The following is a 24,075-nucleotide window of genomic DNA, read 5'->3' as shown; positions in this document are numbered from 1 at the left end:
GTTGTCTGATCTTCTTCATTGCCTGAATGGAAGACTTTTGGCAACATCTGGTTTTGAAAAGTTTTTTCCGTACACTTTTGTGATGTCCTATTACACTTCTTGGGGATTACTACTTTTACAAATGAAAAAAACTTGTTTTCCCCCCGTTCCATTTGGTTAATTTTTTGGCTCAAAAAATTTCAAAATGATAAGAAGGTTTCTTACTGTTTAGCTTTGAATTGTACCATGGTGAGCATTCAAGAAATATTAATGAAATAGGAGCCTTACATAATCATCTACATATCATGCATATGTATTTGTATGCATGTTTGTTTGCATACATGTATAGAGCATGCAAATTGCACCTTATTAATGGAAGCAGAATGTACAGAGAAACCCGATAATAGAAATTATAGATTTTAGGAAGCAACAATTAGGCTTAGGAGTGGGGATCATTTTAGAGAAGACCAGTTTGAAATGCACAAACATTACATTGTGAACTTGTAATAGTATGCCAAGATCATTAACAATTTTAAGAACTCTTAAATAGCCCGCTATAGTCTAATTCTAATTTCCTGATTATGGATCTTTTGGGAGCCTGATGGACCTCTTAGGAACCTACAATTTTGTTAAGAAACTTCATATTTATAGAAAATAAGCTTTATTAACTATGGTCTGTTGTCCATTTTGCTGCTATAATTCCTTTACATTTCTGATGAGTATTCTTCTCTTCATCCTTTTTTGCTTCCCTCCATTGCAGTCTTGCCTTGTTTTAAGCACCAGATCTGGCTAAGGGCTTTTTTTCCTTTTCTCCATCTGAAACAGTTTGATTGTTAATTAATGAAGTTCTATATCAGAAATGGTTAAAATTTAATCGATTATTAAAATTTTAATAGCTGAAGTATGTTAGATGATGCCTTTATTTTATTTAGTCAGTATGCTTAATACAAGTTTTCTCTCTCTTTGGTTGCTTAGTTGGATGAACGTGCATTGGATGAAGTGATGAAGAAACTATTCAAGAACTACAAAAAATGGTGCAAGTACTTAGATCGCAAAAGTAGTCTTTGGTGAGGCTTCTCATGATAAGAGTCTTGTTCAATCAATAATTTCAGTATTGCTATCAGAAAAGTCAAAATTGGTTGTCAAACACATTCTTGAGTTATAGTTAGTTTTGGTGTGTAATATAGAAGTCAGATGTTCTATATGTAAAGCCTACAAAGTCAGGAAAAGTTACCATATTTTACATAAAAAGTTTCTTTGGCATCTCACATGGATGTGTCTAACATGCTAAAAAGGATATGACTAGCATCAATCTAGTTAAGTGACTTTATATAATAGTCACATGTCTGGGAGTGTTTAAAAAATAGGTTTCAAGCATAGTATCTTTTATGTAAATTGTATCATTAAATTCTTGTGTTGTCAAATTGCAGGTTACCCACCATAAAGCAGGAAGAGCAACAGCGTAAATTATTATACATGAGCCTATATCTTCTTATATGGGGTGAAGCTGCAAACCTAAGATTCATGCCAGAATGCCTTTGCTATATTTATCATCATGTATGCTTTGAAATGTTTCTTTCTTCATATAATGGCATATGGTTAGATATGAATAGCTTGATTGTGATACGTAGTTTCCACATATAGAACATATTTCAATATATAAATTTGTTTCATTTCCCTTTGTCAACTTATGATTGATATCATCTAAGTCAGCTTTTGATGTTAGTGTATTTGAAAGCTGATACAAATTGTGATTTTGTGTTTTTTAAGTTCTATTTGACAATTGTGTCTTGCCATCACTAGGTGATTATTTAACCTTGCTCTTAAAAATATCATGGATGAAATGTTTATTCTACTTTTTTGGGCCCTCTTGCTTCTAGTCGAACATCATAAATTTCCACAAAATCTCTTTTGATCAAACATATTGTGTGTGATTTAGCGAGACAATTTCATCTCTAATTGAATAATACCCATAATGATTTTGATGATGTTTTTGGTTCTCATGTGTTGTTACTTACTGTAGATGGCGTTTGAATTGTATGGTATGCTAGCTGGGAATGTCAGTCCTGTGACAGGAGAGAATGTGAAGCCAGCCTATGGAGGTGAGGAAGAGGCTTTCTTGAGGAAAGTTGTTACTCCTATTTACGAAGTGATTGCAAAGGTATTCCATGCATTAGTTTTTGAATTTCTTACAAGGTTGGGTTGTATATTCTTTTCAACTTCTGTAACATCATTTTCAACTCCTTTTATTATTATTATTATTTATTTATTTATTTTAAAGGAAGCTGCAAGGAGCAGAAAAGGGATATCAAAGCATTCCCAGTGGAGGAACTATGATGATTTAAATGAATACTTTTGGTATTACGCCTTTTTTTTTGGTGTGAGGGTGGGTGGGTGGGTGTCATTTTGTCCTTAATTTTATATACCTTTAAGTTATAACTTTGTACTTACTAAATTTTTAGGTCAGTTGACTGTTTCCACTTAGGCTGGCCAATGAGAGTTGATGCAGACTTTTTTTGTCTGCCCATTGAAAAGCTTCGTGTTGAAAAAAATGGGGTAAGCTTTAATTTTAGAACTTCTAATTATTACTTTGTTCTTTCTTTCCCTTGTTTGGATATTAGCCATTGAGTTGCTTATTTCTTTTACACCAATGCATCATTCACTTAAAGAAGCATAGTTCTATTTTCTTGGCAAGATTGAAATTGATTGCATCTTGTGCACTATCTGCCTTCCCATATTATGTTATGTGCGGTAGTTATCTATGCTTGATTCATTGTTGTTGACAAAAAGACGTGTAACGCCCCAAATTTCTAGCCCAAATGACAATGCAACAATCATGGCTCTCTTAAAAGAAAACCAAATATAACTTCCCATACTTGGATTACATAATAATAATAGTTCCTCATGCGATATTACATTGATTCAACAACAAGTAAATAACCAAATAAGCACCCCCAAGGGTTTACAATCTTCTAAGGCTTAAGCCCGGTACACAAAATGGTTATTCAAACCCACACGTACATAGCCCTTGGCTTACAAATATGATCATAACGAATGAGAATTTTAGTGCTCTCAACACACACATTTCCACGCTCTCAATTAGGCGGATTCACCATGTCTTTTCCTGCACAAAAATTCGATAGGGTGAGCATAAAGCCCAGTAGGAAATCCTTAACAAAGTATATACATTTGATACAAGTCTCAAGAGATGAATGCTCATGTCATGCCATGCCTTTTTGAAAATAAAACACATCTTCATCTTTTGAAAACCATCATGCTCAATGATGTTATGCAACTTCAACTGTTCAAAATTTATCAATTTAATTAAAGGGGGGCGGTAAATACAACTCTGGTAATCCCTAGGTCGGTGTCTGCAAGTAGACTATACGAGTACTACCAATTGTCATTTTTACCGGTATTAACCGGAAGGCTCGACACCTATCCGCGCGACTTTCTGGTCTTTCACCAAGGACACTCAGGCCAACTTAAACCATTTCATCTACACCACCTATCAAGACTTATCACTGTATTTACCCCAAAACCATTTCATGAAAACCCATTTCCCAACATTCTTTTCTCAATGCAAATTTCCAAAACTTAACGTAGTCCAATGAATTGAAATGCCAATGTATGCTTAATAATGCAATGCAACATTACTTCCATATTCAATTGTTCCACACAATATACCATTGTGATCAAAATTCTCAATCCTCTTTTTAACACAATTCCACAAGATGAATATATATATACTTTTATATCCAATTCATTCAAGAGAATAACGTAATTCCCACATTTCGAGCAATCTCAACAATTTAGTCAATTCAAGACTAAATCAACATTTTGACAACAATTTTCAAAATAAACAACATTTTTCATTTTTTTTCACAAAATTCCTCATTTATATATAAATAAACAATTTTCAAAACATCTATTTATTTTGGTACACAAAATAAATATGATAATATCTTCTAAGGATTTTCAACATCTTTTAAAGAAAAGACCCAATTTCTAGGTTTTCTCACCAAAATCATTCATCTCCAAGATATTTAGAATAATATCTCCAAAATCATCTTTCTTTAATCAATATGGTTCAAAATCTTCAATTTCTATTTTAAAAGGAAAAAAAATTAAACCCTCTTTCAAAATCACTCATCTTCTTGAAATCAACAATCAATTTCTCAAAGCTAATCAAATGATGATTTCGAAAATCATCTAGATCTTGCAAAAACATATATATAACTCTAAGAAAATCCCTACCTCAAGTTTTGAAGAAGAAATGAGATGAAACCCCCAAAATCAACGGTGTCAAAACTCGATCTTCACCGTACACAATGAAGCCCTCGAGATGATAACCAACTTTGGTGAAGAACTTAGGTCTAAATCCCAATGGATTTGGAGAAATCAAAGAGAGAAGATGACTTCTAGAGAGAGAAGCTCCCGATCTGGAATTCTGGAGAGTTTTAGTGAGAGAGGAGATTGAAAAAAGTGATATGAAATATCAGATTCATGAACTGATATATCATGGTCCGCTCGAGCGTGGAATGCCCCGCTCGAGCATCAAATACACTAACCAAATACTTTTGCAGACAGGTCAAACTTCTGAAACCAAACATTCTCCGCTCGAGTGCATAAACGGCCGCTCGAGCGGACAAGCAATTTCGAATGCATTTTGCATTTTTTGTTTTGGGGGCGTTGCCCCTCAACCCCGCCAGGGCACTGCCCTAGGACCCGCCAAGGGGCGTTGCCCCTTGGACCCCCGCGAGCTGACCGGGCAGCTCGACCTCTGACCGGCCCAGTCGAAGTGGCAAATCATGAAAGAAGGATCGAAACCGGCATCGCTACCTGATGAAAGGCAGGATGGTTTATTTTTCTTATGGATTGGGAAAAGTTATATTGCCAGAGAAGTATTATAGGCTTAATCAAGGTTTTAAAAACCAGATCTATGAACGAATCAAAAAAGGAGTTGGATGGATGGGTCACCAATTCAACGATTGGGTCAAACTAGATCGAATCATGATGTCATAATTATATAATAAATGTATTAAAAATTATACTTAAATAAAAAATAGGTTTTAAATATACATTATATATTTATGTAAATATGTTTACGAATTATATATGTTTAAATAAAAATGTTAATTATATTAGTATATGAGAGAAAATGATTAGAATACAATAAATAAAATATAACTACTAATTTATCAATAAGGAGTATTGCTTGCTTAGTGGTAAACAATAATAGTCTCATGCTTGAGGTACTGAGTTCAATCCTTGTGAACTACATTTTTCAAAGCCTAACCATGCATGTCAAGCCCGGCCAGTTTGCTCCAACCAGTGCCAGTTCTTCCAGTTGACCCGTTCAACCACAGGATTTACTGGTTCAGTGAAACAAGGTTAGTTTTCAAACTAGAATGGGTTTTCGTTCAAAAAACATAGAACGGGTTTGAGGTTGTATCCGGACCAAAACCTAGATTGGTCAGCCGGTCTAACTGTCCAGTTTTCAAAACAGTGGGCCGTCCGGTTTTCAAAACAATGGGCTTAATTACATCAAAACCCGTCAACTATTGGTGAATATCATTGTACCACACTCATCTATGACCTTGTATGTTTTGACCCAAATACCCCATCTTCTGAAAGGGTGAAGGTGATGATTTTTATATTTAAGGGGGTCAAATGTATGGGTTAACAGATGAGGATAGATGAGGGTAAGGTGATATTCTCTAATAATTCGAATTTCTTCTGTGTTATTGTGCTTGGTGTTTGTTTTCCTAAGAGAAGCATTGAATTTATTTGGTGTTGCCTCTCATGCATTTTGCTATATTTTTTTATGACTACTAAATAACTCTATTGGTAATTTGTTTTATTGGTGAGAGACTTCATAATGACAGCTCGTGCATGCTAGTAGGGATCTAAGGAATGGTCTAACTTCTGTTCATGTTCAGTTTTAAATATTGCTAGTATCTTTCTATTTCGGCAATCACACTGACTGTAAGTAAATCAAATATATTTGTGACCGCAGATCTCTTATTAAAAATAAAAATAAAAATTTGTGATAAAATTATCACCTATAGTCTAAAGTTGTTTCTTTGTGCATTCTTGGAGTCGCAATCTTACTGAGTTTCATCTTTCTTCTGTTATTTTTTCTATAGCCTTGACTAATTCAAAAAAAAAAAAAAAAAAAAAAAAAAACTATTCTTCATGTCACTTGTAGATTTCTGAAGTTAAGTTCACCTTGAAGGGATTGTTTGACGAAACTCTAATGAATGTGGGATTATTGTCAAATTCAGGATAACAAGCCAGCTGGTAGAGATCAGTGGATAGGGAAAGTCAATTTTGTGGAGATACGATCATATTGGCATATGTTTAGAAGCTTTGATAGAATGTGGAGTTTTTTTATATTGTGCTTGCAGGTAATTGTTTCTTCAATATTTATCCTTGTCCATATCTATGCATATATATATGAATGTCATACACAGTGTACAAAGCTCCCTCTTACAATAGGGTCTCTATGTATGAATATATACATATGCTTTTGATTTGACATATTGTTGTAATTGATTTGTATTAAGGCTATGATAATTGTTGCTTGGAATGATACGGGGAAACCAAGATCAATATTCAGTTCTGATGTTTTCAAAGTACTGAGTGTGTTTATCACCGCTGCAATACTAAAGCTTGGGCAAGGTAGGTTGTAATATTTTCATTTGACTGCCTTGTCATGAGATGTATGTAAATCTGATTTTACAAGCTCTTGGAACAATTTGTTACCATTCTTACAGCCATGCATTTTATATTTTCCAAATTGTATGCTTGAAGAGTGATGTAGTCTCCACTGTACTTGCAATTACAAAGTATGTTTCAACGGGATTCACTGGGCTTATAGTCACATCACATGTAATATTGGGTATATATGTTGGATAGCTTGATATACATTGTTGGGCGCATTTCCTAATAACTTAAGCTTTTGGGACAATTGGTGGTCTAACATGGAATTAGAGATTAGGTTGGGGGAGGTCTTGGGTTCAAGTCTCTATGTTTGCATTTATTTCCCATTTGCATTCTGATTCTCTTTATGAATGTCTCTTTGCATCTCCACATGGAAGACGAGATTATATTTGAGGAAGGGTGTTAGATAGCTTCATATACAAAATTGGGCCCATTTCTTGCTAGCTTAAACTTTTAGGACAATTAGTAACATTATCAAGATACTTCGAATTGGACACATATGGAGTTAATGTAAGGTATATTCATGGAGTGACCAATATTTGTTATGTGTATTGGTACAAACATGGAGAGAAACAACTAGACCATTAGACCCTAGATGGGTCCAGCTTCCAATATTATATCCATATTCGGGGGATGAAAAAAGAAAAATCCCATATGTGCCCCTTACTGCGTAGTATTATCGCACAACTTCTAATGAAGACATAGTTTATGATGTAGAACAAGTGGCTGCAGATTTCTTGAGGCAATTAGACAAACACAAGTCAAGGAAATCAAATTATTGACTAAGGGGGAAATGATAATTTTGGACAATTTTTACTTGGCTACCAAGAATATTTATTAAAGAATATAATTTCCTTGGTGACCAAGGATTATCCTAATTAGTTACTTTCTTGTAATACTTGGTCTCCAAGTAATCTTGGTGACCAAGACTACTATTATATAATTTTATTATTTTATATTTTCCTTGGCCTCCAAGTATGCTTGGTTTCCAAACTTTATCTAGTATAAATAGTCATGTAAGCCTAAGGGCAAAGGCATTATCTATTAATATAATTTTCAAGTTACTCTATTTTTCTTGTGGATTCAAGAGTTTTCGTCTACTAGAACGATATCTAGTTTCGAGCGTATTCCGCTGTGTCAAGTGGTATTAGAGCAAGGATTTGTCTAGCTTAATGGCATAAGACAGAGATGTACACACAAACCTACTAATGGTGAACATGGGATCGGTGCTTTGTGAGAAGCATTTGAGAGCCAACAATGGCAGTTGGACAAGATTCGTGACATGATTGTTGGGTTGACTCTTAACGCCAACAACAGACCACCAGTAGTTGATCGGGCACATGTTGAGGGAGTTGCCCAAGGCCAACCAATTAACCGGGACAGAGTTGGCGCCAGAGGAATTGCCCGAGGCCATTTTGTCCAAAACAACTTGAGACGTCCAATCAGACAATGAAGGGTCCAAGCCAGAGGTTGAGGAGTACGGAGGTCGTCAACCAAGGAGATAGCAGCAGTGGATCTATGACTACTGGTTGAATATTGATATTCCCTAATTCAGTGGAAATCTACATATTGAAGATTTCTTGGATTGGATCTCTGAAGCTGAACGGTTCTTTGAGATGATGGAGGTTTCAGAATCAAAGATGGTGAAATTAGTTGCATCCAAATTGAAGGGAGGCGCTGCAATTTGGTGGGACCAATTATAAAGAACTAGACAACGACAAGGAAAGGACCCAATTCAGACTTGGCGGCGGATGAATTAGCTTCTCATGGACAGATTTCTACCACCAAACTAAACTAAGAGCAATACTTGTTCCAGCTTTATTAAAATTGCTCACAGGGGTCCAAATATGTGTTTGGCTACACTGCGTAGTTTTCTCGACTTTCAAATGCAACAACCTAAATGAGACGAAAAGACGAGTAGCCAGACTCAATAGGTTGAAGCAAACCATTCAAGAGAAGATTGGTTTGGCAATTTTGTGGACTGTAGAGGAAGCACACAACATGGTTCTCAAAGCTGAGTTGTTGGAGCGCAAGCCAACATATTCGGGGTATCGACAGACTACTATGGATTCTTCTTTTCCTACCCCTGAAAGGGGAAAGGGGGTCCAAGCGTTGACTGCTAAAAACCAACCCATGGGTGCTAATGGCAGAGGCAACAACCAGGCGACAAGTTCAATGGCTAAAGAAGCTCCTAAAAATCCTAACCCTTATGCTAGGCCAACAAAGGACAAGTGCTATAGGTGTGGTAAGCCTAGCCAATGTTCCAATGTTTGTCCAGAGCGAAGGCCAGTCAACCTAGTGGAAGAAGATGATGACTTTGGAGTTGATGAGGGCGTAGATGATGATGATCATGATCCGTATGACGGGCTGAGCTTGCCATAGATGATGGAGAACGAGTCAACTGTGTGGTCCAACGAGTTTTGTTCGCACCAAAGACTGAGGATTTTAATTAGCGCCGTAATATTTTTCGATCATGTTGTTCAGTCAACTAGAAAGCATGTGATTTGATCGTTGATAGTGAAAGCTGCGAGAACTTTGTTCCGAAGAGATTGGTGGAGCACTTGAAACTATAGACTGAGCCACATCCCAATCCTTACAACATTGGTTGGATCAAGAAAGGCCCGACAGCAAAGGTAACTGAAATTTATTGAGTTCTAATTTCCATTGGCAAGCATTATAATGATGTTTGTGATGTCATTGATATGGATGCTACCCATATACTTTTGGGTAGACTTTGGCAATTTGATGTGGATGTTAGATTTAAGGGTTGGGACAATACCTATTTGTTTAGGTAGGGGACTCATAAGATTGCTATGGCTCATTCACCACAACAATAGTGTCCAAACCACCTAAAGTAAAGGGGTAGTCTTTTCTCACCATAGCTAGTTCAGAGGCTGAGTTTGTGATAGATTTTAAAGCTTTAGAAGAGATTTATGTGATGGTTATCAAAGATCTAGTGAAGGAGGGAAAGAAGAAAGCAGTGGTACCGATTCCAGAGAAGATACAACCATTGCTTGAGGAATTTAAAGAGATTGCTGCTGATGAACTATCCAATGAGCTACCACCAATAAGGGATATCTAGCATCACATTGATTTTGTGCTGGGAGCTAGTTTACCAAACTTACCGCACTACAGGATGAATCCAAAGGAGAACGAGATTTTGAAGGAGAAAGTTGAAGAGTTGCTGCAAAAGGGGCATATTCGTGAAAGTTTGAGTCCATGTGCCATTCCAGCTCTTTTAACGCCAAAGGAAGTTGGAAGTTGGCGTATGTGTGTTGACAGGCGAGCTATCAACAAAATCACCATCAAATACAAATTTCCTATTCCATGTTTGGATGATATGCTTGATATACTTGAAAGTTCAAAGTGGTTCTCAAAGATTGACTTACGAAGTAGGTATCACCAAATTCGAATTTGGTCGGGAGATGAATGGAAGACAACATTCAAAACCAAGGATGGCCTGTACGAGTGGTTGGTTATGCCATTTGGACTTTCCAATGCTCATAGTACTTTCATGCACGTTATGAATCAGGTATTGAAGCCATTTACTGGAAAATTTGTAGTTGTTTATTTTGATGATATCTTGATTTATAGCAAATCTAAAAGGGACCATATAGAGCATTTGTAGCAAGTGCTAACAATTTTGTAGGAGAATAAGTAGTTTGTTAACCTCAAGAACTGTAGTTTCATGACAAGTAGTCTATTGTTCTCGGGGTATGTGATTAATTCAGAAGGTATTCATGTGGATGGAGAAAAAGTTCAAGCTATCTGAGAGTGGCCAATGCCAACAACTGTCAGTGATGTTCAAAGCTTTCATGGGTTAGCTACATTCTACCGTCGATTCGTCTGCAATTTTAGTTCAATCATGGCGCCAATCACAGAGTGCATGAAGAAGGGTAAGTTCTTTTGGGGAGACGATGCTGAGAACAGCTTTGCTTTGATTAAAGGGAAGCTTTTCACCATGTTAGTATTAGCTCTACCTAGCTTCGAAAAGATTTTTGAGGTGGAGTGCGATGCTAGCGGTATGGGAATTGGAGCAGTTGTTTCACAAGAGAAGAGACCAGTGGCTTTCTTTAGTGAAAAGCTAAGTGAAGCCCGACAAAAGTGGAGTACCTATGACCAAGAGTTTTGTGCGGTGGTACAAGCTCTCAAGCATTGGGAACATTACCTAGCACAACGAGAGTTGCTCCTATACATGGATCATCTAGCATTGCAGTTCATCAACAGTCAGAAGCACCTAAGCAACATGCATGTCAGATGGTCTACATTTCTTCAAAAGTTTCCTTACACCATTCGACATAAGTTAGGGACTTTGAATCGGGTTGCAAATGCGTTGAGCCGTTGTGCAAATTTGCTAGTTACATTGACCCATGAGATTGTGGCATTTGAGTTCTTGAAGGGGCTTTACCAAGAAGATGAAGATTTTATAGAGAGATGGGGTAAATGTAAAGATAATAGACCTGTCACTGATTTTCATGTCACTGAGGGATATTTATTAAAGGGAAATTGTCTTTGCATTCCTAAGACGTCTCTTTGGAAAGCTAATCTGAGACCTACATGGAGGATGGAGCGGACACTTGGGTAGAGACAAGACCATAGCAAGCTTGGAGGAACGTTAGTTGTGGCCTCAATTGAAGCGAGATGTTGGGAATTTTGTAAGGAAGTGCTATACGTGTTAGGTATCCAAAGGTCAGTCTCAAAATACTGGTCTTTATATGCCTTTACCTGTGCCTAACAATAACTGGGAAGACTTGTCTATGGATTTTGTGTTGGGACTCTGTCGTACCCAACGAGGAGTAGATTCTATATTTATGGTTGTCGACAGGTTTTCTAAGATGGCTAATTTCATTCCTTGCCGAAAGACTTTTGACACATCTCGCGTGGCTTGATTGTTCTTTCTGGAGGTTGTTCGCTTGCATGGAGTACCTCAATCTATTACTTCTGATCGTGATGTGAAGTTCCTTAGCCATTTTTGGGTGACTCTGTGGAAGATGTTTGATACTTCATTAAATCGAAGCTTTACCACACATCCACAGACATGTTCAGCCCGAGGTAACAAACAGAATTTTGGAAAATTTGGGTCGAAGCATATGTGGAGACAAGCTGAAGCAATGGGATCATGCCTTGCCTAAAGTCGAATTTGCTTACAGCAATACAGTTCACAATGCCGCTAGAAAGTTACCATTCTTTGTGGTATATGTGACACCTTCGAGGCATGCAGTTGATTTGGTTCGTCTACCAAGAAGTCCGGAAGTAAGTGTTGCAGCGGAGGCCATGGCTAAACAAGCTCAAGCAGTACAAGATGAGGTGAAACATAAACTAGAAGAAACCAATGCAAGGTGCAAAGAAGCAGCTGACAAGATTCAGTGATGGTGTTCTTGTGAGAAATATGTGTTCTCCTCGGATTAGGAATAAGTGTCCTATGTCTATTAGACTTCTATATATCTCAGTAATGTACAAATATGTGTTCTCCTCGGATTAGGAATAAGTGTCCTATGTCTATTAGACTTCTATATATCTCAGTAATGTATTCATGTAGGGTTAGGAATTAGTGGTACTCTATATAAATGATGTATGTATTCTTTGTTCGAATTAATTCAATCTAATATACAGGTTGTTTAGAAAACTTACATGGTATCAAAGCTTTGTGATTCCTGATTTTGTGTTGGCTAGGGTTACGCACGAACTGGTTCAACTTATTCGTGATTCATCTGTTTGATCGAGTTCTCTCTTTCTCGATTATCTGGTACATGATCAAACTCCTTTGGTTCGATCTCTGTTCGTGACTTGGGTGACCCATCTGTTTCGTCTGCAAGGGCTTCTTTTGGATGCCTCGTCTCGAGAGTGAGTCGTCTCAGTTGACCCATCGAACTGCTCATCTCAGTCTCAGTCGTCCTCGCGGCTCATCGTGTCTCCGTCTTGGTCGACTCTTGTGGTCGTCTCTCTGTGGTCGCCTTTCTGTGCTTCGTGATCTCTGTCTGAGATCTTCGCGAGCTCCGTCTGAAGATCAATCTCAGCTTCAGTCTCTCTCTCTCTCTGCTTCGCGATCTCTGTGCTTCAACTTGGGTATTTCCATTTAAAACCCTTATTCCTGTTTGGCCCATTTATTAAGTTATTAGTATACTTTGACCCATTAATCTTTTGTTTATTACAATAATGGACCCCAAAATTCAAGCCATTAAATGTAAACTCAATGGTGGCAATTATGCCTATTGGGCCAGTGTTATGAAGAATTTTCTTCTTGGTCAAAAAAAATGGGGCTATGTTTCTGGTTCTACTCCTCGTCCATCGGACCCAAAGGTAGAAGGGTATCTGTCTTCCTGTGACACTTGGGATTGTGATAATGCCCAAGTTCTTACCTGGTTTCACAACTCTGTGGATGACCGTATTGGAATGATGTTTTCCAAGTACAGTACTGCCAAGGAAGTGTGGGATTATTTACTCGGTGTTTATCAGCAATCCAATTTTGCCAAGCGATATGAGTTGGAAACAACTATTCAGGGTGCTCGTCAGCGGGATCAAACTATTCAGGACTTTTATATTGAGATGACAGGTCTCTGGGATCAGTTGGCTCTTATGGAACCACCTAGTCTCAAGATATTAGACGCTTATATTGAGTTTCGGGAACAGGGTCGTTTAGTCCAGTTCTTAACAGCTCTCTCCCCTCAGTATGAGGCTATTCGAGGTGGCATCCTTCACCGATCTCCTCTTCCCTCTGTGGATGCTATTGTTCATGAACTCCTCTCTGAGGAAACCCGTCTTAAGACGGCCAGTCAGACTTTGCCTCCTTCTGTGTTCTTGGCTCCTGCCAAGCCGCCCTTGTTATCGACCCCTCCTTCTCATCAACTTCAGGCCACTGCAAAACCCAAAAGAGGACCATTAGGGCTAGATGAATGTGCTTTCTGCCATCAGAGGGGTCATTGGAAGAACAATTGTCCTAAAAAGGGACGTCAACCTGTCCTATGTCTATTAGACTTCTATATATCTCAGTAATGTACAAATATGTGTTCTCCTCGGATTAGGAATAAGTGTCCTATGTCTATTAGACTTCTATATATCACAGTAATGTATTCATGTAGGGTTAGGAATTAGTGGTACTCAATATAAATGATGTATGTATTCTTTGTTCGAATTAATTCAATCTAATATACAGGTTGTTTAGAAAACTTACAGTTCTTGCGCAAAGATAGGTTTCCAATAGGTACATACAACAAGCTAAAGCTAAGGAAGTATGGTCTATACAAGATTTTGAAGAAGATCAATGACAATGCTTATGTGGTTGATTTTCCTGAAGATTAGAAGATCTCCAAGACTTTCAATGCTGCTGATCTTTTTGAGTATCATGCAGAGGAGTCTTTCTATTCGGATTTGAACTCAAGGGTGAGTTCTCTCCAAGTAGAGGGGAATGATGTAGAACAAGTGGCTGCGGATTTCTTGAGGCAATTGGACAAACACAAGTCAAGGAAATCAAATTATTGACTAAGGGGGAAATGATAATTTTGACAATTTTTACTTGGCCACCAAGAATTTTTATTAAAGAATATAATTTCCTTGGTGACCAAGGATTATCGTAACTAGTTACTTTCTTGTAATACTTGGTCTCCAAATATTCTTGGTGACCAAGACAAGTATTATATTAGTTTATTATTTTATATTTTCCTTGGTCTCCAAGTATGCTTGGTTTCCAAGACTTTATCTAGTATAAATAGTCATGTAAGCCTAAGGGCAAAGGCATTCTCTATTAATATAATTTTCAAATTACTCTATTTTCCTTGTGGATTCAAGAGTCTTCATCTACTAGAACGATATCTAGTTTTGTGTGTATTCCGCTGTTGTCAGTTTATGTATCAATGCGTCCTCTTATCTTATCTAATAATGGTTGGAGATATATGTAAGCGGAGTTAGCTTTAGGCATGTGGTGGTTTTATGAGAACAAATCCGTATTCTTTTTGCAATGTGGTTGAATTGAAGTGTTATTTCTTCTAAAGTTGTACCGATGATTTTATGAGATGTCTACTTCATGACTGTTTCCATATGATTATTATACTTCTTAATTCTGCAGCTGTCCTTGATGTTAGCCTTAGTTGGAAAGCAAGGAGGTGCATGTCATTCCATGTCAAGCTACGATACATATTAAAGGTTGTGTCTGCTTCTGCATGGGTGATAATTCTGCCAATCACATATGCTTATACTTGGAAGGATCCTCCTGCATTTGCTCAAACCGTTAAAAGTTGGTTTGGCAATAATTCCAAGTCGCCTTCATTGTTTATTGTGGCTATTGTTATCTACTTGTCACCAAATATGCTCGCTGCAATATTGTTTCTTTTCCCCTTCATCCGTCGATTGCTTGAGAGATCAAACTATAGAGTTGTGATGTTGATGATGTGGTGGTCACAGGTATGCGCATCTCCTTACCTTTCACTTTTTGGTGGTTTATGTGATTGACAGAGAGTTTACTGTTAATTGTAATGTTACCTAAATGAAATACAATTTCATATGATTGACCAAGAGTTTGTATGATATCTTACAGCCTTGGCTTTATGTTGGAAGGGGGATGCACGAGAGTACATTTTCTCTTTTCAAGTAAGAATCCAATGGGTGAATGTCATGTTTGATGTACTAGAATCATATTGTTGATTTCTCTTAATACTCGATTTAAACTTCCAGGTACACAATGTTTTGGGTTCTTCTTATAATGACAAAGTTAGCATTCAGTTACTACATAGAGGTGTTTCTCTTGTCCATTCTCCATATTCATTTCAACTTGATATACTAACATATTATATACGAATCAGTACTACTTTAAGTTTGCTGTTGTGACACTAGTTAATTGAAAAAGGGCAGTGAAGAGCGGTGTCCCCATGGAAATTAGAAATAATCATTTTGTAGTGCATGATGCAAAATGGTTGGCTTGGATGCGTCACTTGCGGACATTGCAAGATGGAAGAAGAGTTAAAACTAGAGCATAAGAGTTGAGAGAGAGAGAGAGAGAGAGAGAGAGAGAGAGGAGATTTGCTGGAAGAAGAGGCACAAAACCTAATTAGGCTTCTTATCTCACTAAACACGTGTATTTATAATAATAAGAGAATAAGTACAATGACACTAATACCCTCAAGCACATAACTTAACACTCTCCCTCAAGTTGGTGAATAGATATCTCTTATGCCCAACTTGCATACAATATGATGAAACACTTCACTCCCTAACCTTTTGGTAAACATATCAGCTAACTGATCTGTGCTTCCTAACCCTTTGATAAACACATCACCTAACTGATCTTTAGATGTGACAAAAGACAAACAAATGATGCCACTATTCACTTTCTCCTTGATAAAATGTTGATAAATCTCGATGTGGTTAGTCCTATCATGCTAAACCGGCTTATGAGCAATGTTAATAGCGGCCTTATTATCACAATACAGTCACATGGAACCACCAACAATCCTAGGTCAGCCAGTAAAACTTTAAGCCACATCAACTCACAAATACCATGCGCCATGGCTTGATACTCCGCTTTTGCACTCGATTTGGCAACAACTGATTGCTTCTTATTTCGCTAAGTCACCAAATTCCCTTCTACAAATGTACAATAGCACCAGCCCAATCTGCATCTGTGAAGGCCCCTAACCTTAAATGACCATGATTGGAGAACAAGATGCCTTTTCCAGGAGCTAATTTAAGATACCTTAAGATTCGATGAACTGCATCCAAATGCCCCATCCGAGGATCATGCATGTATTGGCTAACAAAACTTCATATGCAATATCTGGCCTGGTATGAGAGAAATATATCAGTCTTCCCACAAGCCTTTGATACCTTCCTTTGTCCACATGATCTCTGTCACCACTGAGCATATGATTAGTCCTTATAAAAGAATCAGTTTGTCTACATCCCAACATGCCTACTTCCTCGAGTAAATTCAAGATATACTTCCTTTGAGAAATGAAGATGCCCTTCTCTGATCTAGCAATCTCAATTCCAAGAAAGTACCATAAGGGACCGAGATCTTTGATTTCAAATTCCCTAGAAAGTTGAGCTTTGACTTTGGACATTTCCTCTTCATCATTGCCTATTACCACAATGTTATCCACATAGACGATAAGAATAATGATCTTATCTCCACATCGTTTGATGAACGAAGTATGATCTGCATGGCTTTGCTTATATCCAAATCTGAGCATTGCCTTAAGGAACTTATCGAACCAAGCCCCAGGAGATTGTTTCAACCCATACAAGGCCTTCTTTAACCTGCAAACCTTCCCCTCAGTGGCTAGAGAAGAAAAACTTGAAGGAACATCCATATATACTTCTTCCTCTAGATCCCTATGAAGAAAAGCATTCTTCACATCCAATCGTTGTAATGTCTACCCCAGATTTGTTGCATAAGAAAGAAGGACACGAATGGAATTCATATTGGCCACTGGAGCAAAGTTATCCTAATAGTCAGTACCACAGATCTGAGTGAACCCTTTAGCAACAAGCCTCGCCTTATATCTCCCAATGGTCCCATCAGCTTTCTGCTTAACTGTGAACACCCATTTGCACCTGACAGGCCTTTTCCCGATTGGTAGAGAAACTAACTCCCAAGGGCCATTCTTACTCAGTGCTCTCATCTCCTCTGCCATAGTTTCTTTCCACTTAGGATCACTAAGAGCTTCCTTTCAACCTTGCGGAATAGATATAGAAGACAAAGACAAAACAAAGGCACGATACGATGAAGATAATGAATCATATGGCACAAAATGAGATATAGGATGTTGAGTGCAAGTTCTAACTCCTTTCATAAGAGCTATAGGAAGATCTGAGTTATCAACTTTATGAACATCACTAGTAAGGATAGGATAATTAGTAATTAATGACTCATTACCTAAAATCGGAGATGGAGATGATTGGCATGGCATCACATCAGTCATCGATTCCCTCTGTCGTTGAGAGTAGGTCTTGAGATCTGATCTATCCAACCGACTGGACTCCCCTTGAATACAAGGAATTAGCTACCCCCTCTCTACATGGCTCACTTTCCCCCTTATAACTAGTGGAAGTGGAAGGAAACAACATCGAGTCCGGGAAACCAATCTCTTCTGGAGTAGAAACCTCCACCTGAAGAGAGAATCTCGGAAAGAATGACTTTGACTCAAAGAAAGTAACATCGATAGAAGCATGAACCTTGCGAGAATAAGGATCATAACACCGATAGCCTTTTTGAGTAGATGAATAACCGAGAAAAATGCACCTCAAGGCCTTGGGATCAAGTTTGTTGCGAGTGGGACGAGAGGAATGGACAAAGTAAACACAACTAAACACTTTAGGTGGAAGAGAAACAAGGTGAATAGAAGTACGGAGAAGAAGGTCAAGAGGCCGTTGAAACTGGAGGACACTCGAAGGCATGCAGTTAATAAGATATGTAGCAGTAAGGACCACATCACCCCAGTATGGTTTAGGAACATGCATTGTGAACATGAGAGCACGAGCAACCTCAAGAAGATGACGGTTCTTGCGTTCGGAAACACCATTCTGTTCAGAAGTACCAACACAACTAGTTTGATAAAGTGTACCATGGGCTTCAAGATATGCCCGAAACGCACCATCAATATATTCAGTGCCATTATCACTCTGAAGGACTTTAATAGGGGTAGCAAATTAAGTAAGCACCATCTTATGAAATGTCTGAAACACAAGAAAAAAACTTTATTTTTGGTTCGGAGTAAGTAAACTCAAGTCATAAGAGAATAACAATTAATGAAAGTGACAAACCACTGATAACCAGAGACGGACATAACACGAAAGGGACCCCAAACATCATAATGAATAACTATAAAAGGAAAAAGACCTCTTTTACTAATTAGAGGATAACAAGAACGTTTATGCTTAGGAAACTCACAAGCATCACAATGAAAATTATTCCTATGACGATCCTCTACTAAAGTAGGAAAAAGTTTGTCTAAAATAGAAATAGAGGGATGTCCTAAATGCCTATGCCACTAATGTAACAGAGGAAGGGCGGAAGAGCCAATCGCTTAAAGAGCGCCGTGAGAAGATCCAAGGGATGAAAGTCCAGCATCCAGAAAGTATAGGCCCCCATGTGCTTTACCACTGCCAATCATTCTCCCCGTACCCTGTTCCTGAAAAACACAATGAGAAGGATAAAAGGTTATGAACAATTTAACAAATTGGTAAGACGGCTAACAGAGAGTAAATTAGTAGAGAACTAGGGAACATGAAGAATAGAAGAAACAGAAATAGACGAAGAGCAATGAACATAGCCTGTCCCAGACACAGAAGATAAAGACCCATCAACAACTCTTACTTTATCCTTGCCAAAACAAGGAGAGTAAGAGTGGAAAATATGAGACAAACCTGTCATGTGGTCAGTATTGTTGGAGTCAATGATTCAAGGATATGAAGAAGAAGAAAAGGACTCAAGGCACTCATAGGAATACCTGTGGAAGCAAAGTTGGAAGTAGAGGGAGGATCAAATGTAGGGACAAAGGGAGAATCAAGCCGAGCCATTAGACACCGGAGAGTGTGCAACCCATCATGGGAAAGTGTGGCAGAATCACCCGGGGTGTTGGCAGAAGACTCAGGGAGATTGGCATGAGAACTAATAGCGCCACCACGTCCACTAGTACCAATATGGGCACCACCCCGACCTTGAGAAGGACGACCATGTAACTTCCAACAATGTTCCCTATCATGTCGATCTTTTCCATAATAATCACAAGTAATCTAACCATGTTCAAGACTAGCACCTTTGCCCCCAGATTTGGAGATATGGCCATCTTTCGGAGCAGAAGAAATAGCTAGATCGGAGCACTCTTGGAGAGGCTGATGAGCCATAGCACTACACCGACTATTTTCTAGCTAAACATAAGCATATGCCTCACGCACAGTGGGAAAAGGATCTCGGCCACGAATTAGAACATGAATCTGATCATACTCAATGTTAAGACAGTAAAAAAAATCATAAACCCTCCGTTGATACCATCTACTGAAAGGTAGTTGCATCTTGAGAACAAACAGACTCGAAGTTCTGTTAATTGTTGATCTCTTGCCACAAGCTACTTAACTTGGCATAGTACTCGGCAAGGGACCTATCCTTATGATAAAACCCCCGTATTTTCTTCTGCAACTCATAGGCCTGGGCATCATTACCACGCTGGGAATACATCTGAGCAGTAACAATCCATATCTCATGAGCGCTATACATCAAAACAAAGGAGCGGTTAATCCTGGGATGAATAGAGTTAATGAGCCAAGACATGACAAGAGCATTCTCCTTAAGCCATTTCACTCGGGCTGGTACATCCTCCTTGGGAGCCTTGGTAACTCCCTCGATGTATCCAGACATGCCACGAGCAGTAATGGCCAATTGAAAAGAACGCGACCAAACCAAGTAATTAGTGCCATTCAACTTGACTAAAGTAAGCTGAAGAGAGGAATTGTCACTGAGAGAGACGTTGGAACTGGACTCTTTCACCTCGCTGCTTACAGGAGTCTTATCATCATCAGCCATAACCAAAAACCAGTGCTTTCACACCCAAAAAAGAATACAACCACAACAATCGAAGAGAATCGTGAAGAGCAGATTATTTCCCAACAACCTAGCCTAACAACAGCAAAAAAGGGGCCAAAAAACACTCACGTTGTAGCAGAAAGCCAAAAACACAGAGATGAAGACCGAAAAAACCATCAACTAAAGCACTGGAAAGCCAAAAAAAAAACAATTAAAAATCATCTTGAACCATCAACCAATGCCAAAGAAGGCCAGAAAACATCCAGTCAGCTCCTAGAGAAGTGAACCCAAGGGTTGAATCAAACCATAAACTACCAGAATGAAGAAATAAAAAAATAGGCCTATTTTTCCAGAAAATAAAGAAAAATTCGGAAAAATAGGCAACCAGAAGAAAAAAAAAAAATTGAACTTTTTTATGGCAATCCCCTTCCCTAGTCGATCATAGTGGCACAGTTTTTTTTTTTTTTTACATTATTGACAAGAACAAATAAATGAAAAAAAAAAACGATATTTAGAAATAAATAAATAGAAGAACAGAAAAAAGATCTTAGCTCTAATACCAAGTTAAAACTGAAGCATAAGAGTTGAGAGAGAGAGAGAGAGAGAGAGAGAGAGAGAGAGAAAAGATTTGCTGGAAGAAGAGGCACAAAACCTAATTAGGTTTCTTACCTCACTAAACACATCTATTTATGCTGGAAATTATGTTAATGTATATAATATGATAGTGGTGTTGGTGGTAAATAGTGGCATGTATAGAATATGATAGTGGTGTTGGTGGTAGATAGTGGCATGGATATAATATGATAGTGGTAGATAGTGGTAATATATAATATGTAAGTGGCATATAATGGGTTATGATGATGTTTGTAATATCTCCTATATAAGGAGTGTCATTTGGTCTTGTAAGATAAGAAGTTTTGAATATAACAGAAATATATTTCTTCTTCCTCATATTTTCTAAGTTGGTATCAGAGCAACAAAAAAAACACAGCAGCCCTAAAACCGTCATAGTCATGTCGGAAGTTACGTCCGAAACCACTTCAACCCCTGCCGAGCCACGGGTCTGGTGTGATTTTTGCAACAAGCCTCGCCATACACGCGAAACGTGTTGGAAGATCCATGGCAAACCTGTCAACTGGAAAAGCAGCAAACAAGGAGAGAAGAATCGTGGCTTTCCTACCGCTAATGAAGCCGATTCAGGTCCCTTCAACAAAGAGCAGATTGATCAACTCTTAAAGCTGATAAAATCCAACTCCTCATCCGGTACTCCTAGTGTTTTGTTGGCACAAACAGGTAGAAATCCTAAAGCCTTCTCTTGCCTAAACTTCTCTCCGTGGATCATAGATTCCGGTGCCTCCGATCACATGACTAGTTTTTCTCATTTATTTAGTACCTATTTCCCTTGTTCTGGTCATGACAAAATCAGAATAGCCGATGGTAGTTTTTCACCTATTGCAGGAAAAGGATTTATTAAACTAACTGAGAAAATTAATCTCAATGCTGTTCTTCACGTCCCCAACTTAGCCTGTAACCTTTTGTCTGTCAGTAAACTATCTAAGGATTCTAATTGTCGTGTTACATTTTTTGAATCCCATTGTGAATTTCAGGACTAGAACTCGGGGATGATGATTGGGCGTGCTAGGATGCTTGAAGGTCTTTACTACTTTGATGAAATACCTGTTAGTAATAAAAAAGCTCAGAGCTTTAATAGTACTAGTTCAATCTCTGTTCGAGAAAAAATAATGCTATGGCACTATAGGCTAGGACATCCTAGTTTTCTTTATCTGAAACATTTATTTCCAGAATTATTTAAAGGGATTGATTGTTCTTCTTTTCATTGTGAAAGTTGCATTTTTGCAAAATTTCATCGCTCTACTTATTTGCCAAAACCTTACCAGGCTTCCAAACCTTTTTATTTGATTCATAGTGATGTTTGGGGCCCTTCTAAAATCACTACTCTTTCTGGTAAAAGATGGTTTGTTACATTTATTGATGACCATACCCGCTTATGTTGGATTTATTTGATGAATAAAAAATCTGACGTGAAAAATTTATTCACAAATTTTTACAATATGATTGAAAACCAATTTCAAACCAAAATTGGTATTTTACATTCTGATAATGGAACAGAATATTTCAATGAGCAGTTAGGTGAGTTTTTGGAAAAAAAGGGGATTTTTCATCAATCTACATGTCGGGATACCCCTCAACAAAATGGCATTGCAGAACGAAAAAATAAACATCTACTTGAAGTAGCACGTGCTATAATGTTTTACATGCATGTTCCTAAATATTTATGGGGTGAAGCAATTTTAACAGCCTCTTATTTGATAAACAGGATGCCTACAAAGGTGTTAACATACAAAACACCTTTTGATTGTCTCAAAACTTTTTTTCCTGACACGAGGTTGTTTTCTGATTTACCCGCCAAAGTTTTTGGATGTACTGCCTATGTTCATGTTCCCAGTCAATTTCGTTCAAAACTTGACCCCCGTGCTATAAAATGTGTTTTTTTGGGTTATTCCTCAAACAAAAAGGGGTATAAGTGTTTCGATCCTCAAACCAAGAAATTTCATGTGAGTATGGATGTGTCATTTGTGGAAACAAAATCCTATTTCCCCAACACTTCTCTTCAGGGGGAGACAAGTGGAGTAGAAGACCGTTTTTGGGATATTTCTATCCCGCTCCCCAATGTCATTTATCCTATACAAAAACCACATCTGTCTGATAATGATCACTTAGGAGAACCAAGTTCTATGGTGCCTAGTCAAGAAGATTCTTGTTTAGGGGGAGAAGTACTACAAAATGATCTAAATCCTGAGCTTCAGGTTTATACTAGGAAGCGATTTCATCTGAGGAATAATGACCCGAATGTCCATCCTAATGACCCGAATGTCCACCCGAGTTCTGGCATCGAAATTTTAGGTAATCCTATTCCTTCTATTTCCGACCTTGATGTTCCTATAGCAATTAGGAAAGGTGTCCGAAATTGCATTAAACATCCTATTGCAAATTACCTCTCCTATCAAAGACTGTCTAAAAAACATAGAGCTTTCACATCTAGGATTTCACACTTGTTTGTTCCAAGGAATATACAGGAAGCATTGGATGATCCGAATTGGAAATTAGCAGTCATGGAGGAGATGAATGCTTTAAGGAGAAGTGGTACTTGGGAGATAGTTGATCTACCCAAAGACAAGAAAACAGTTGGGTGTAAATGGGTGTTTACGATAAAATGTAACGCAGATGGAAGCGTTGAGAGATACAAGGCGAGATTGGTGGCTAAAGGCTTCACTCAAACTTATGGGATCGACTATCAGGAGACGTTTGCTCCTGTTGCTAAAATAAATTCCATCAGAGTACTGTTATCTCTTGCAGTAAATTCAGATTGGCCTCTACATCAACTTGACATTAAAAATGCATTTCTCAATGGTGATCTTGAAGAGGAGGTGTTCATGAGCCTACCGCCGGGATTTGAGCAGAGGCTTGGAAGCGACAAAGTATGCAGATTGAACAAGTCATTATACGGACTCAAACAATCACCAAGAGCGTGGTTTGAACGCTTTGGGAAGGCAGTTATCAGTTGTGGCTTCTCGCAGAGTCAAGCAGATCACACAATATTTTATAAACATTCAAAAAACAGTAAAATTGCAATTTTGATTGTTTATGTTGATGACATCATTTTAACTGGTAATGATGAAGCAGAGTTAGCAGCCCTCAAAGAGAAACTCGCAAAAGAATTTCACATTAAGGATCTGGGAGCCCTCAAGTATTTCCTCGGAATGGAATTTGCAAGATCCAAGGAAGGTATATTCGTTAATCAGAGAAAATATGTTCTTGATCTCCTTGGAGAAATA

At 38.1% G+C, this 24,075-nt stretch overlaps 1 protein-coding gene across 2 annotated transcripts in view; it reads left to right on the top strand.

Annotated features, from left to right (window-relative positions):
- The window catches only part of LOC114278633 (callose synthase 3), a 120,081-nt gene that overhangs the window by 28,793 nt on the left and 67,213 nt on the right, over positions 1-24,075 (top strand). For both annotated transcript variants that reach the window (XR_014351147.1, XM_082906605.1), the window contains exons 8-17: positions 955-1,046; positions 1,410-1,536; positions 2,003-2,140; positions 2,261-2,337; positions 2,442-2,535; positions 6,267-6,389; positions 6,549-6,663; positions 14,768-15,102; positions 15,236-15,288; positions 15,373-15,433. Coding sequence is in view for 1 of the 2 variants with exons in the window: in XM_082906605.1 (XP_082762731.1) it covers positions 955-1,046; positions 1,410-1,536; positions 2,003-2,140; positions 2,261-2,337; positions 2,442-2,535; positions 6,267-6,389; positions 6,549-6,663; positions 14,768-15,102; positions 15,236-15,288; positions 15,373-15,433 (1,215 nt within the window). In the remaining variant the exon portion in view is untranslated. The remainder of the gene's footprint in view (positions 1-954; positions 1,047-1,409; positions 1,537-2,002; positions 2,141-2,260; positions 2,338-2,441; positions 2,536-6,266; positions 6,390-6,548; positions 6,664-14,767; positions 15,103-15,235; positions 15,289-15,372; positions 15,434-24,075) is intronic.

This window comes from Camellia sinensis, chromosome 14, assembly GCF_055761805.1.
Source record: "Camellia sinensis isolate YWXY chromosome 14, ASM5576180v1, whole genome shotgun sequence".
NCBI classification, from domain to species: Eukaryota; Viridiplantae; Streptophyta; class Magnoliopsida; order Ericales; family Theaceae; genus Camellia; species Camellia sinensis.
This window is presented reverse-complemented; position numbering and strand designations above follow the sequence as displayed.